This window comes from Scedosporium apiospermum, assembly GCF_000732125.1.
Source record: "Scedosporium apiospermum strain IHEM 14462 chromosome Unknown SEQ_SAPIO_0011, whole genome shotgun sequence".
NCBI lineage: Eukaryota > Fungi > Ascomycota > Sordariomycetes > Microascales > Microascaceae > Scedosporium > Scedosporium apiospermum.
Window position 1 is genome coordinate 906,155 of NW_015971712.1, and position 15,584 is coordinate 921,738.

Genomic DNA, 15,584 nt, shown 5'->3' on the forward strand with positions numbered 1-15,584 from the left:
GGTATGTCATGTACATTGCGCTATGGGACTCTTATATTCAATAAAAATCCACCAAAAACAACAATGTATCGAGGCCCGGTAAATTCAATGTGTCCATCTATCATACTTAAATGAAAGGCCTCGCTCAATCCCAATGTCGGAGCCGAGGACATGGATTTATATCCCCGTTTCGAGGCGGTACTTGGATACTAGATTTCGGGCTCTATCTCGTAATCTACGTGAAGAGATCCATCCCACGCCGCTCCCGCACGACACGTCCCGTCCAATAGATGGATGATACAATCAATTGTATCCCCTCTTCGCATAAACCGCGGAACCACTCTACATGGAACACACACCCACGCACTTGGCCAAGTTCAACAAATATCAATCAATTCGATTCTATATGGCCACGGAGAACCACCCCCATCCATGGGCATATAGAAAACAAGGGTTGTGGTATTGGCGAACCGCCGAACGCCTCGTTGACGCAGCCCGTGACGAAGCACCATGGAAGAGCCCCCCCCCCAAAAAAAAATAAATACTCACACGTAATGCAATTCTTCGACTCTCGTGCCGTTTTCTTACCCTATACCGCCGTGTGTTTGCGCAGGTATAATGGGACGTGATGCGGCATTCTCTCACATCTTATCACTCATGGAACGAAGCGAGGACCTTCGTCTCATTACCGCCCGGAGTGCCGCCGCCAGCTCCCTTATCCCGGAGACACTTCAATTCTCACAGTATTATAGCACGGCACTCATATTAAGACGTGATGTGGTAGAAAATGGAGAGCGTGGAGTTTATCGAAAACCACTGACCCGACTACCATGTTACTTAGACGTGCTCTCTCAAAGAATATGTGCTAAAAATTGTAGTTCCACAACCAAACCTAACCATCAAAACAGTCAAGTCGAAACAAAAAAAAAAAGAAGAAGGCAAGCAAGGTATTCCCATCCCTTGACGAGTCCGTGGTCTGGAATTTCTCACCCGTGTTGCTCTCCTTGTTCGACTTCACTTCCAAGTGCCAGTCTCCCCTCTCTCAACATGGGAGATGTCTCTCAATCCAGCGAGTCCCGTTAATTTCTTTCCTCTTCCATACTAGAACAAAATTAACAAAAAGAGAGAAGAACGAAATAACAGGTAATACTTGTCGCCAATCCGTGAAACGCAACCATTCGAACATCCAATGGCGTGATCTGCAACAAGTCGATCCAACACCCAAACGAAAACCTGCTCCGGTGCGGACCCCAGTCAGCCCCTGTGCCTGCTGTGCCTGTGTCCGGTGTGTGTTTCCGCATAATGGATGAGTCCGATCCCCGAATGCTAGTTCTATGCCTCCCTCTACAGGAAAATCAGAAAGCACAAGACTCCCTTCGGCAATTCGATGGCTCTAGACCACAACCCTCTGAGAGCCAAAACGTGGCCAATCGCAGACCGAGGGGTAGAGAGAGAGAGAAGAAAAAAAATCAATAGACGCAAGAAGAATTGATGTCGAAGAAAATTATACGCAACGCCGTGACACCTAACAAATGCTGTTCCTAGACGCCCCGCGGAATGAAATGTTGCTCGAAATATGCGTCGGAGGACATCCGCCGGTATTTTCTGTTTTGTGTGTATGTTGACGCGTCGAAGTAGAGTTGTATAGAAGCCCGCAGCAAAACGAACAGGAAAGAAGAGAAATTAAGGCAAGGCCCCCCTCTCTGAAAAGGAGAATTTGCCTCGCCACTGAAGCCGTTGCGGTCATTAGAAAAAGTGTGTGTAAATCTTCGAGTTTTCATGGACCTCCATTTCCTACAGGGCAAATACACGTCCGTTAGATCAGGAGCCAAAAGGAGAACTGGTGGAAACGAGAGAGAAGAGCAATCTTACCATCTTAAACGAGTTCAACTCCTCCTTGATCTGCTGAGCGAGCATGGGAGTAAGTCGGTTGCACGTGGCGATTTCGCCCCGGCGATCGTACTCTTGACTTGGCCATGTATCGTAGAAGACAATACGAGGAGAGAATGTCGCGCTCCTCTTCGTTGTGCTTGACGGAGTGCCAGAGCCGCTCTTACTGTCTTGCCGAAGTCTCAAGGCACTAACAAAGTAGTCCTCGCTGCCGATAGCAATCGACTCGCTTCGTCGATGTCCGTGCATCGCCTCATCGTTGGGTGTGCTCGGCGCACTCGAATTGGGCGAGTCCGTGATGGGGGGGACGCCAGGGAGATCTCCAAGACCGTCCCTTTCTCCCGGCCGCCCAGTAGGGGATGTGTTGCGTTCTATAAAAGGAGCTGGCGTTAGTCCATATCCCAAAAGGGAAGAAGTGGGGAGGGGTGAGAGAAAAAGGGCTCTAAGTTTCTTACTCTTCAGGATGCCTTTCCTAACCGCTGCCAGCACTTCGGCACGCTCCCGGTCGCCACCCACGATGCTCTTGCGAGGGGCCGATCCGTCCGTTCCGGAGCTACCTGCCCGCTCAGAGACCATGCTTGGAGCCTTGGCCGCGTCGAGCGAGTTACGCTCCAGGCGCGGGAACCCAGTCCCACCACCAGGCTGCGCATGAGGGTCGACATTAATATTTACTCGCTCCCGCTCTGCTTCAACCGTCACCATCGACACGGTCGTCTGGCCAGCCTCGGGTGGCACGAGATTGTCGACCGCTGGCGCTCCGACAATTGATTTGGGCCTGAATAGGCCAACCAAAGATCGCGTGCCCTTCTTCATCCCTCGGCCCATCTTTCGAATCATAATCGAAGCCGATGAGGCCGTTGATGAAATTGACAGGTTGTCAGTGGATCCTGAGAACAGGCGTGTGCCGTAAATGCTGGTTCCTAGGCCTCCCTCCTCTTGCTTCTTGGCGATTCGAGCCTGCTCAGCATCATAAAGCTCGCCAGGCGTCGGCTCCTTGTGTAGCTTCGATGGTTCAAGCTTCTCATCTTCGGCTATCGACTCGATACCCGTAATCGACTTGAATTCGGCCGCGCTTCCGAACGAGAAAGCACGGCGTAACCTGGATGTCTTGCTCCTCGACTTCATATTAATGGCAGCCAGCCTTTTCGCCGCCGGGCTTTCGCCGTTGCTGGTAGACGAAGGAGCCGCAGGGGCGGGTTGCTTTGATACGGAGGCCTGACCCTCATTGTTTGTTTCGTCGCTCGCCATGGATGCCGGCTGTGAAAGAGGTGACGAGGTGTGAATTCGCTTTCCCCCATCAGGAGAAGGTCGTTTCAGGGTGTCTTGTCGAGCGGTGTCATCCGCACTCGAGTGGCTCGATGATGGGGGTCCGGTTGGAGAGGGTGTACTGCGGTTGGTAGGTTGCTTGGTAAAATTATCCCCGTTAGCAACATGGGTTGTTTTGTCTCTTTTTAATTTTCCCATTGCATGAACTCCTACAGGCAGTTTTGCCGGCCACGGCAGGTTGGCGCTCGCCAAAGTAGTTACCGGGGAAGGAAGGGGTAAAGGTGGAGGATCTCGCTTGTATGGGGGAAAGGTGAAGAAGCACAATCAAAGGGCCAAAGAAAAAAGCCAAGGAGAGAAAAAAAAAAAAAAAACTACTACACTTACCGAAGGGGGACGAGAATGGCTACTGCGGCTGGAAACAAGACTTTCCGAGCTATTATTTTGAATTTTTAGGGCATCGTTAGCAGGGGGTACGAGGCGAAGGGTCTTGCTTGAATCCCCTGCCGCTGTTGTTGACGGGTCTACGCGACCCATTTCACCCGGCCGCTTGAACAATTGTGGGGTTAACGGATTGGGGTAATCGGCAGAATCGAGCGTGTGCATGCTTCGCCGCCGCAACCTCTTGTCTTCCTTGGGCCGTTCTCGATACAGCTGTCCATCATCCGCAGGTGAGCCCGATGTTGTGCTTGGTCTAATTCCAGGTGGCAAAGAGTTTCTGCTCGCTACTGGTGGGAGAGCAGGCGGCGTATACAGATGGCTAACGGCGCTCATCCCAGATCCCGATGGCGGGGCTGAGTTGTATGTGCGAGAGGGCTGATTGGCGGCAGGTCGGCGATACCGTTCAGGAGACGGACGAACCGGGCTTGCCTGTGCAAAGGAAACTTGTGTGGATGTGCTCGCCATATAGGCCGATTGGGGTCGTGGAGCTGGGGTGATCAATCGCGGTTGGGGAATGGACAGGTCGTCCCGAGAGCCCGCCAGCCCCACGCTCGTCGTGGTGTTCGAAGACGCAGGAGGATTGGGCTTCGCGGCCCCAGTGCTCGGCTCACTAACTCGCAACGTAGAAAGATTCGATCCCGAAGGTCTTGCGGCACCAGATTGCTGCCATTGCCCTGTCACGTTAAGACTCGGCGTGCTGGTGAATGCGTATGGCTTGATGGGCCCCGAGTTCCGGTACGGGGTCATACCACCAGGGCCACCATGAACGCTATTGCGGTGGGGCTGCGCCATAGAGAATTGCGGTGTTGACGATGACTGAAGGTTCGAAGCAGATGAAGGTCGTGTCTGGAGCATAGTGGCTGTTGCAGACTGCTGATGATAGGTCTGAACCTGAACCAAAGCAGCCATTTCCACGTCAAAAAGGGGGGAGCAGGGAGGATCGATCGACACCGAGTTGCAGAAACAATCGAGTTCGTCACGGTCTATGAACAATATAATCAACGCCCGAGGATGAAGGAAAACGAAGAACGCGGTCTACGGTCGTGAATCTACTTTTTTTTTTCCGGTCTGCGATGAGCGATTCTTCATTAGCACCAAGGCCCACATGCATAACGCCGAATCCAAAAGAATCCCACAGGCTCAAGTCATCACAACGAGGCGAGAGAAGGCTCTGGGCTTCCAGTGATTACCTTTGAAGAGAGCGAGGGCCTGCCGAATGATACGCAGATATCAAGCCACTGAAATTGACCCAAAATATGCTTCCCAAAACGCGCTCGAAGGGGGAGAGAGGTCGGCAAGTCCAAGGATTCAAATTGAAGAAAAATCAAGTTGCTTGTTTCGGTTCTTCCAATATTACCACCAGCGTTCTCGATCGGGCTCCCAAGACAAAGTTTGCAGGCAAATAAACGGCGGAGAAACCAGGCGTCCTTCGAGACACTCTGATTCCAGTATTAGTTGTCGGATATCATGGGACACGGCGAGGGGAGGGATTCGGTCAGGAGAAGAGACAGGAAGGGTGGTCGAGTCTCGCTTCGTTCTGTTCGGTTTCGGGTCTGAAATGTCTATAGGAAGGTCGAGCAAGGGACAATTCGCGTACGCAAGAGCAAAGAATGCCGGAAGAATAGCACTGTCGAGAATCGGAGATACGACGGGAAAGAGAACGAAATAGTGATAGGAAAGAAACGAATGATCGTGACCGTTGCAGTTTTACAAGAAATAGACGCAATATGACAGACAATGATAATCGAGTAAAAGAAAAACAGAAAAGGAGTGGGGTACGCGATGCCTGGAACAAGTCCCCAGCAGGATTGAGCCAAAAGTTGAGGCTGTCGTGAAGGAAGAAAAAAAAAGGGGGGGGAGGGAGGAGGAACCGGCTTGTTTTGCGGTCCAAAGAACTCCTGGGTTTGGAGTTCGAGATAACGAAGGTAAAGGGGAGGGTAGACAAGGTGAGAAGGTGGGAAGGAAGAGAGGAAGGGTGCTAAAGAGAAGGAAGGGGCTATGGAGTGGAGTGGTGACGAATGGGCTAAGGAAAGGAAAGAGTGAAGGGCAAGTTGATTGTTGTGGTGAAACCACACAGCATTGATGAAGGGGATGGAAACATAGGAAAATGAAGGCGAGGCGAAGGCGAAGGTGACCGAACCAGACGTCGGAGTATAGTCCACACTGTACGTACACTACACTACTTCGTCCACTGCACTACTTCCAAGTCCTATTGTCGTATTACCTTGAGGCTTGAATCCATCAAATCCATGGCTCGCCAGGCTTGGGATCGATGGGTGTACAAAGTTGAAAGTATACATGTCATGTATTGGGCAGAACCAGGACAGGAACGGATTGAATAAGCGCAGGACGGAGAACTGGAGAACTCGAAAACTCAATCCGTTGATGGCTCCTCATCCTCCTCTAGGCTCCTCCACTGTGGGCTACGTACGGTGCACTCCATACTTGACACTACCCAGCTACTTCATGATCCCTCCCGAGGTGTCTCGTTGCAGTCCAAATGGAGCGTACTCCGTACATTGCATTGCACCGCTTAATGCTTAAGATTGAACATTGAAGCATCAAATTTGATGGATGACCCAGTCTCGCCGCTATTCTCCTTTCTTTGTAGTTGTCTCAGAGGAGGGGGGAAGTCCCCAAAATTCGCGTCGGACCAAGTCGTGCCGTTTTTGATGTACTTGAATTTCCCCCCTCCCAACCAGGTCCCAAGATCACTACTGCAGGAATCCTCCACATTTAACGGTGCAGCGGCAACCTTGGATCCATGTATCGATACCAAGTTGAGTGTCGAGTGATCCCACATGCCAACCAGAAATCTAGATTTCAGAAACTTGCCCAGCCATCCATCCAATGGGGGCAAGTCGGCAGGCAAATAGGCCAGGAGGCAGAACTGGTCAGATTGATGAGATATCGATGTGCCCTATCAACCTACATAGTGCACTCTGCAGAAAGCAACGGGCGCCGAGAACTGAGGTCAGGTACAGGGCAATTAGACAAGCCTAGCCAGCCGTTATGCCCTGAATAGACAGCCTGCCAGGAACAATGAACCTAAAGCCCAGATCCGGCAGGACTGACAAAGGACTGCTGCGTCCGAGGTGCAAACTTCATGGCGTAAAAGACACATGGTGTTAGCGCCGCCGGAGTATTCTGCTAAGTACGAAGTAGTTCGAAAGATCGACAGTCCGGTATGAGTACCGAGTACTGAGTATGGATGAGACTCAAAGCAAGAGACGTTCAAGTACACGAAAACATCACTCCCCTAAACTATCCGCTGTCGCCGCCGCTCCGTCATCGTTGTCGTCGTCGTCGCCGTCGTCGTCGGCGCCATCTCGAAAGTCTTCAATAGATTACGATCTCAAGGACCCTGCAAACCTGATATTATCCTAATTTACATAGACAATGCCTCAAGTGCTGGCTGCCCGTGGATAGGGATAGCCCGCTATTAAAGGCCAAATATAGCGGAGAAGACGGCATGTCGGTATTAGATTCGCCACGAATAACCCTCTAACCCCGGGGCGCTTTTTGAATTGCCATCAATTGATCTTCAACTCTTGTTTCTTTGTTCTCCATACGAAGGATTAATATCCGTACCGGTACATTTTGGCAACGCGCCCACTACGGGCAATCCTACCCAAACTTGGCGTGGTACAGATACCTGCATCAATGTACCAGCATCAATCAATGCATCGAGATCGAGAAGTCAGTTATTACGATGCCTGTCGGCCCCCCCAGGCGCCATCATCAAACTGGACAGATTAGACGGGGATGACGGGGATGACGGGGATGACGGGGATTGCACTCGGCTTGAAGCCCTGAACTGTTGCTTGGGCTTTTCTTCAATCGAGCCACCCCGTCTTCAACATCTCGTGCTCCCACTTCCATCGCCCTCACACGCCAACGGTCGCCTGTGACCCTTCTTCCAGATGCGAACGCAAACCAAATTCAATGAGGATATCCTATCGCCACTTTTTTTCCCGCCCAATCGGCAGAGCAAAAGGATCAATCAATAATGACGAAAGAAAAAGGACGCCACTGCGGGCCACCACTCGTATTACAAATTTAGTCAATCCCTGGTATGAGAGCCATGCCAGTAATAATGGCTCGAATCTGCTGGTCTCAGGGGCATCTCACACCTTCATGTAAAAGATAGCACGTAAAGTCCCCACCATCCCATGCTCATGTCGCGTTGCAGTTCCCCCCTTCATACGATGTAGCAGACGCTAGGGAGCTCGTCCTGCCCACATTATTGGGGAGAAAAAAGAAACATTGACTCTTGGTCCGCCACTAGCGTTGACCACTCGCGTCGCCGTTGGCGTCCTGTGGTCGCATTTTGGCCTAGTCCTGCCGCGGTGCACAGGTCGGAATTTACTCTTGATGCTTGCAGGTCATGAAAGCACGACCCTGGCATGGCGTGTCATACAAGCAGAGTACGTACAGGGGAGAAACAGCACCGGGCCGTAAGGTGGTTCTATTGGCCAATAGTCAGGGACACGAGAGAGCCTTGACTCGAGATGCACCATGGAAGCCCACAACCGAGGAAGTAATGCTCAGAGACATACGGAGTACAAAGGTATCATCAGCAAAAATCAGGGGCATATCCTCCGAGAGGAGTCAAACCAGAGGTCGGCGACTGGGGTTCAGAGTTCAAACGGCGGCCGTGCCGAGACTCGTTCAAAGAACCCGGAGCAGATGTCCGTTACATTACTTCGTATGCGACATGTGCACTTCCCCACACCTTCATACGAAACACCAGCAATGATTGATGGGTTCAATTCACGAGTTCTCAAAGCCGGTAGATTAATATCAGCCGCCACCGAGCGCGAGCTGGGCTTACCGGAAGGCTGGGAACTGGTTCTCGTGGCGCCGCACCTCAGTCACTCCAACAGGCCGACGACCTCGCTCGAGATGCTGACTTGAATGCTCCTTTGGCACCATAAGGAAACTTCGCAGGATAGACGCCTACATATGTGGAGAGCAGGCTCGACACCGAGCCTGGACACCGAGCCTAGAATTTCCCAACCGCATGAACGACTGTCTAAATGCGAAGAGAAGCATCACACCTGTATTCATCGCCCTTGATTTCACGAGAATGCCTCGCATTAATCCCACTTCAATTTCCAAGGCATTGCTCTCGAGAACATGGTTGCACCTTGTTCCCGCCATCAAGAAGGTGCCATTTCAGAACAACTGACTCGTGAAGGCACTTCTGCCTCAAGGTATGTGTAAGAACTAAGATCCGTTACAGGTCACCATCGAAGTGGAAACAGAGGATAGACATTACTGAGACCAGCACTTCTTCTTCCCTACTTCGTACGCCCCTCCGGCTAGATAAAGTGGATCACCGTAACTTTCCTGACGACAACCACGATCAAATGTATTATCTGGGTAGGTATTATTCGGAAAATGTGAGGGGTTGGCCGAAAGCACCATTGGCGGGTACATGGTGCAAGCCAACTTGTTCCCATTCCCGATCGCTCACTCGGCCGTGCCAAGACGGGGCGTTGGTTGGGACAGGCCAAAGAGCTCGGGGAAGGTGTGGTGTAGTTTATTATCGACGAATACTTCGTACATGTGCGGTTAATTTACACGAGCGAGATGGCGACGAACAGAGAACGTCCAGATCATCAGCCATTGCCATTGCGCAATACCTGCCTAGATACGGGCAATGAGCAACACCGTCGGTCCCAACCAGGTAGCTCATTGACTGTTGACGATGAATCGCCGTTGAGGCGAGAGTGCATGTAGGGTGTTGGCATTTCACCACGATGGAGATATAATCTAGTGTACGATAGCCTACGAATGAAACCCCACATAGGTACTACCTATGGTCAGGCAAATTAATTGATGCTTTGTCCTTGCATTCGTATTTTCTCTCTCCACCTTCGTCTTCATTGTTTTGCCCTCGACCAACAGATTCAGTCAGTGGCTTTCGCTTTTTTTCAAGTCGCAAACACCCACCCCACTCAAACGATACCATTTGAAGGTGGGTGTGTGGCGGGTGTGTATGGATGTCAGGCAATATATGCCAGCATTTTCTTCTTCCCCCCAAGTCCAACACGAAATCAGTATCAAATCAAGGATCAATCCTCGGATTCCCGCCGGCGGACCCATATGCCTCGTAACCTAACTTCACTGAGACCAACGGACCAAACACTAAGAGCTCCGTTGGGGGAGACGAGAAGCTGATATTGAGAGGGAAAATACGGACGAGCTCGCACCATCAGAATGTGCCCTTTCTTCCAGCTCGCCGTCGGGTCGGGCTATTTCCCTCGGCCCGGTGGTTTATGACAGTACAGATGCACCATCTCTGAAGAGAAAATAAAAATAAACATAAACATAAAAGTAACCAAAAATGATGAAAGAAGCCAAGACCGAATTAAGACCGCTTAAATCACTGGCTTCCCCGTACAAGACGAATATATTTCATCTCTTGTCATCCGAAGAAAAGCTCCGAGCTAGGTTCCAGAAGCTCCTGCCAAGGGGGCACTATGCAGTCCCTCCATGCCGGCCAGCGTTTCGGCCAGTTCAGCTGAAAGGGCTAGAGTCGAGGAAAGCAGAGCTGCAGGGATTACAGGGTGAAGCAAAGACCATCGAGGCATCAACCATCGAATGTTTGTTCAGGACGGTCCCGCTCTCATTCGCCTCTGTGCGGGAAACGCGTCTGACGCTTGGCTTCTTTGATCAAATAACCATTCCTTCATTTCCTTTTCTTCCCGTTATTACTCTCCGCTCTTTCGCGTGTCTGTGCTCGAGACACTGGAGGATGCGCCGTTGTTTTCAGTCTCCACCAAATCAAGGCTCGGATCTGGACCATGGGAAGAAAAGCGCAGGATCATCTGGCAACTTGGCAACTACTAAACACCAAGGTCGTCATTGAAGGAGACCTGCCGTTTCTACGCCCACTCTCGCTCCTGGCACGGACGCTGGATTGCAGACTCGTATAAAACGCAGCAATGTCAGCGACGTAAGATCCAAAGTGCCATCCATCGCAGGGGGCACGGCTTCTAAGGCCGCAGGGAAGGCATCGTTCCTCGTTCTCTTTGAACCCCTCTGCCAGCCGGTTTGTCGGCCAAGGACTCACACGCATGACAAAGTCAGGCGAGAAGAATGTTGAAACAACTCAGCTCAGGAGGACAGCATTGAAAGGGGATCCAGAATGTGGGGATTCTATGTAGCATTTTTAAGAGTCCCCGTAATTCGAATGTTCCAGCGGTGGAGGTTTACCCCAGGCTTAGACAGGGCATCCCTGGTCGGGCCACCCGCGATGCATTGAGCATCCTGGATCAACTTCATTCACTGAACAAAGCCTGATGAAGTACGGAGTATGGTTCATGGAGCCGCTTGTTGCTAAACTACATACCAGCCTACTACGTATGTCCCCAAGTCTTCCGTGAACTTCTTCTCACGCCAGCGTCGAGAAGACTCCTTGTCACTCTAGTACCTGTCCCCATTCTCATCAGAAACATGAACCTTCGAACTGAACACGAACCAAGAGCTCTCATGGTCCAGCCTCAGCAAACTGTCCCTTCCCCCAAGCATAGATCGCCGGCGGAATGTGGAGCAATCTCGCTTCTGCAGGCAAATATAGGACACCTTACTACGAGCTCCCACCCGCGACCCGGAAAATGCTGCAAACTTTGGGTGAGCCCGTTGTCTACCACCAATCGGCCGATTGGCAAATCAGCTACCAAGCAGCGTGATGCTTAGTCTATGTATATATATATATTTCGTAGATCGTCAGCGAGACCCGACTGACACTACATCCTGCATTTAAACCTTGAGGCACCGTGGTCGCGGATGCTCTCATGTCGGGTTGGGACAAAAGCACAGAAACAAGAGTTGAGCGGGGAAACATCAAGGAGAAAGAAGGCTCTGCCCAAACACCGATTCCTATCCATTATTGTCTGCAGTATATAGGGGCGTCAAACTTAAAACAGTGGCGGCCATGATGTTCTTCCGAAATGCACAACTTACCATGGTCGTTGTGAAGACTGAATGTCCGCCCTTGATCCCCAGGGTCAAAGCGGTGGTGTCCAGACAATGATACAAGTAAGCTGATTGATCTCTCTCCCCGAGTAACCTTCAGCAGGCAACGACAGCCCGGCAGTCTGAACTACTCCGTACACAGGTAGCCCCCAATCCTACAGGGCGGTCTAGTCACCACCCTCTCAAGTGGTACCGCGTGCGGGAGTTAAAGAACGTTGGGGTTAAGAGAGCCCGTTACATTGGTCCGGAACGGTAGCCTGGTCATTCTATAAACGGAAGCGGCTCACGGGCGTGCAGAAGTTAGAGGCTCTTAGCCAAGCTGTAAGGAAAGGGAAAGAGGAAGCTCCCCGCCATGAGCCTTAAACTGCTCGGCCCGTTGTTTCTCTTGTTACTTCCCAACGATGAGTATCGCGTGTGAAATAGGCTCCCACATTTCTGCGGCCAGAGATTAATAAACGCACGCATGAGGCCAAAAGAGTCTTCCAAACTGCAGGGGATCTCACCATCCTTGTTCTGAGACGGCAGGCTGCGTTGATGTTGAGATGTTGACGATGGAGGTCACAGAGACCAGAGAGCACGACACTGTAAGAGGGCAGGAGAAGACGGTAAACACACACGAGTCTTCTTTCATCTATTTTCGAGATTCGACTCTCTTCTACGATGTGTGCGTAGACTAACATGTCCTCTTCGAGCCCCCACACCTCCTACCTTGCATAACCCTGCAGCCCGTACTCTACCGGATGTTGCATCGTGACCAAAGCTTGCAGGTCTTCGGCTCGGTGCTCGAGGGTCCCCATTTACAATCATCCCATTCGTGCTTCTCTTCATTGGAACATGCCATCTAAAACTGCATGAAGGTCACGCCTCGTGCCCCAAGACCCTAGACCCTACATTACTCCCAATAAACAAACACAACTGCCTGCCTCGATACCTTTTTTGTTTTGTGCTTTTTTTTCCTTTTGTTAATTTATATTGTCCTGCCGTCTGCTCATCCTGCTACGTTCGGGGACCCGTATCTGCCTCCCTGCATCCGAACCACGAAACTGGCGAGTTTGAGCACATCAAAAACCCCTCTCCTTGCCTGCCGTCCGCCGCCTGGCCCAGGATCTTGGCTCATAGAGCTCTGCTGCCATGGTGTGCGCATTCCTCCTCCCCCGCCCTACCTTAAGAAGAAAATAAATATGACTAAAAAGCCGGTTCGAGGGCTCCTCTGATCCTTTCCAAATCTGGGTTTGAGCCTTTTTTTGCTTGCCTCGTGTTGAGGGCTCCCTCGCCGGAATCTCACCACATGACAGGCAAGACTTGCGTAGAGGCAACAGACATTTCTCAGCTTCGTATTCGCAGTGGCCTTGCTGCTAGAGTCCATCAATCATCCATTGATAAAATTCGAACCCTTTGCATCCGCGGGACCATCTCAGGCGGCTCCGGTCAGGTATCTCGTGAACGGCGGAACCTTACACATCAGCGCGGCACCCCGCCGACACCGTTCCGGTCGACTCCGGAGCTAAGCTCCAGCATTCCTGACCCCCATGCATTACGCGTATTTTAACCCATGAGATATCTACACAGATCAGCCCCATTCCGAACATGTGTATCCCGAAAAGCGCCTCCTGTGATACCTGGGAATAGGTGGGCCCCATCTCAGCGAATTGGGAGGGGAATGCTTCCCGTCGAACATCCGTTGTTTATGTGCATCAATGGCTTCCCGGATCGCTGAGTGGGGGCTGGCAGCCAACTCGACGGAACTCCTCGTCGGGGAAAGGGCAAAACCTTAAGCGCTTGTGGCGTTTTTGATGTTTTGTAACCTCTATGATGGATCGCTTGGACTCTCTCGGACTTTATGACTCTCGGAAATGCCCACTTGCACACCCGCACGATGGAGATTTTGTCTCAAGGTCTGTCCCAAAACAGATACACGGTGGCTTCTTCCGGAGATAAAGTTTGAGTCGTATGAGGAGTTGGTTAGATTTTCGTAGGATAAGCCCTATTGCGTGACCCGCGAGTTGCTTTTCTATCCACCCCGAACGGATTTTGGAATCTAGGGAGCTTCCGCGGAGTCCGTTTGGCTGGGGGATACTGAAAGCAGACGAGGGAATACGTCAGTTTGATGGAAGTTCCAAAAGAGAATAATCTACTTCGTAAAGAGAGTCATCTTGGCGGTCTAGCTATCTCCGGACACTTACGCGTTCCTTGGGGAGGATGGGCGGATTTGATCCGACCCTATGGATCACGAAGCTGAGACACATCACATTTTCTTCTCTTGTTTAAGTTGTAACAGTCTGGGTCAATAGACGCGATTCCTTACACCTTTCTGGTTCGATTCGTATCTTAGCAAGCTCGCCCTAGCGGATACATCCACTCTCGTGATGACAGCGGAATGGAGGACGCTCGGCATACGGGCCAGCACACACAACACGTATGTCGTAGTCACACTGACTTCGAGGCATTCTGCCAATTGGGCGTTAAATTGCTGCCAGTGTCCTTCAAGCCTTGCTGAGCATTCAGAAGTAACAACACATGCGTGCGTCCTCCCGGGCTTGCAAAAAATAGCGGAAGCGAGCACCTCGTCAAGCTCGAAGTTCCATATCTTGACCAAGCCGGGTATCCTCTCACTGCCCGAGTTTGGAGGTTCTGGTCTCGGTATGGTGCTTAATTCGTTAGACATTCCCTTGATCCGATCAACGACTCATCCGTTCTGAACATAGGGTACGGTAAGCCGATGGGGAGGACGGCGGATCAGCAAGCGGCGTTGTCCGGATCTCCAGCGAGAGCTTTGCTATGACTGGGGCTGGAGAGCAGTGCCACGTGTTCCAACCCAAGAATATCATGTAAAAACAATGCCGGATCGGAATAGAGAATCGAAGGGAGCTTGACTCAACTGCTCGAGAAGGTTCGATGATAGCCGGCGTGGCACTGGTGTGTCGACCAAACCAGCCCGTTAAATGCCTCGCAGAGGCCACCAGATGAATGAAGCCGAAAGCAGTTTTAACCAGCTTGCTAGTTTGTTCTGCGAGAAACACCACGAGCCGGACTCGTTTTTCCCATTTCTCAAGGATCCACAAATGACATGATTAAGGCCCCTTGGTGAACGATATAGCCTTCCGTTGATTCGATCTATCTTGACTAAGGTCTCAAACTTGAGAATAGAAATAATTAAGACTTGTGTACTTCGTACCTCGGTACCTGTGTTTGACATACTCTATAGGAGGCCATGTTAAAAGACCTATCCTTCTTGAGTCATTTGTTTTACTCCAATATGTCTCGAATAGCCTTATCAGATGTGGACAGGAGGAAAATGAGGATCGTCAAACCGGGGTCTTCCAACCAGTTAGCACAGAGCTTAAAGTCTGTTAAATTGCCCAATTAGGCCAGGTTATGAGAATAATTGGCTGATCATGACCACTCGAGGCTGCTCAGCTCCTGTTTCCCAATAAATTTCCCCATTGTCAACAATATTTCGATCGTCCAACATGCCCTCCCTGTGTCCGCCGTGAACCGGCAGGACCCATTAACAACAAGGGTGCAAGACAAAAAGGGCTTGGACGGGGACGTTTGGAGGTTTCCCGCACGACGCAATACCTTGCCTCGTACTTCGTTGATAACTTTCGTTCGGTATCAGCTCGCCTCTTTTCTGCATGTTCTCTTCTAGATCTTACAGTCAAGCTGCATTATAACTCAAGGAGCCATCTCGTGTTCGGCAGCGTCCTCCAACAGAAGTGGCCTATTTGACGAGACAAGCCGACTTACCCGGACCCATAACGGTATCGTGGGATTCTTGATTTCTAGTACGCAGTTGTATTGAAGCCAGATGCAGGAAGCGAACCGAGCGCGCAGAAAGAAGTAAGCTAGTCTTCCCAATTCCTTGCATCAGCAGTAGACGTGTCGGCGGCGTGGGAATATATAGAAGGGGGGATTTTCAACTCCACCCGATGGTCATTATATCACTCATGTAGGATACCCTGGTAATTGAGTTCTCCAGGTGGTGCCTGTCGGTCTCTCAGCCACCCCCTGTATATAAACTAAGA

At 51.0% G+C, this 15,584-nt stretch overlaps 1 protein-coding gene across 1 annotated transcript; it reads right to left on the bottom strand.

Annotated features, from left to right (window-relative positions):
- Positions 1 to 1,725: 1,725 nt before the first annotated feature.
- Positions 1,726 to 4,428, bottom strand: SAPIO_CDS0234 (Uncharacterized protein; the record flags this gene model as incomplete). The annotated part of the gene is made up of 4 exons (XM_016783063.1): positions 1,726 to 1,773; positions 1,852 to 2,240; positions 2,325 to 3,273; positions 3,520 to 4,428. 4 exons carry the CDS (start codon positions 4,426 to 4,428, stop codon positions 1,726 to 1,728), a joined length of 2,295 nt encoding a protein of 764 aa, XP_016646696.1.
- Positions 4,429 to 15,584: the final 11,156 nt, after the last annotated feature.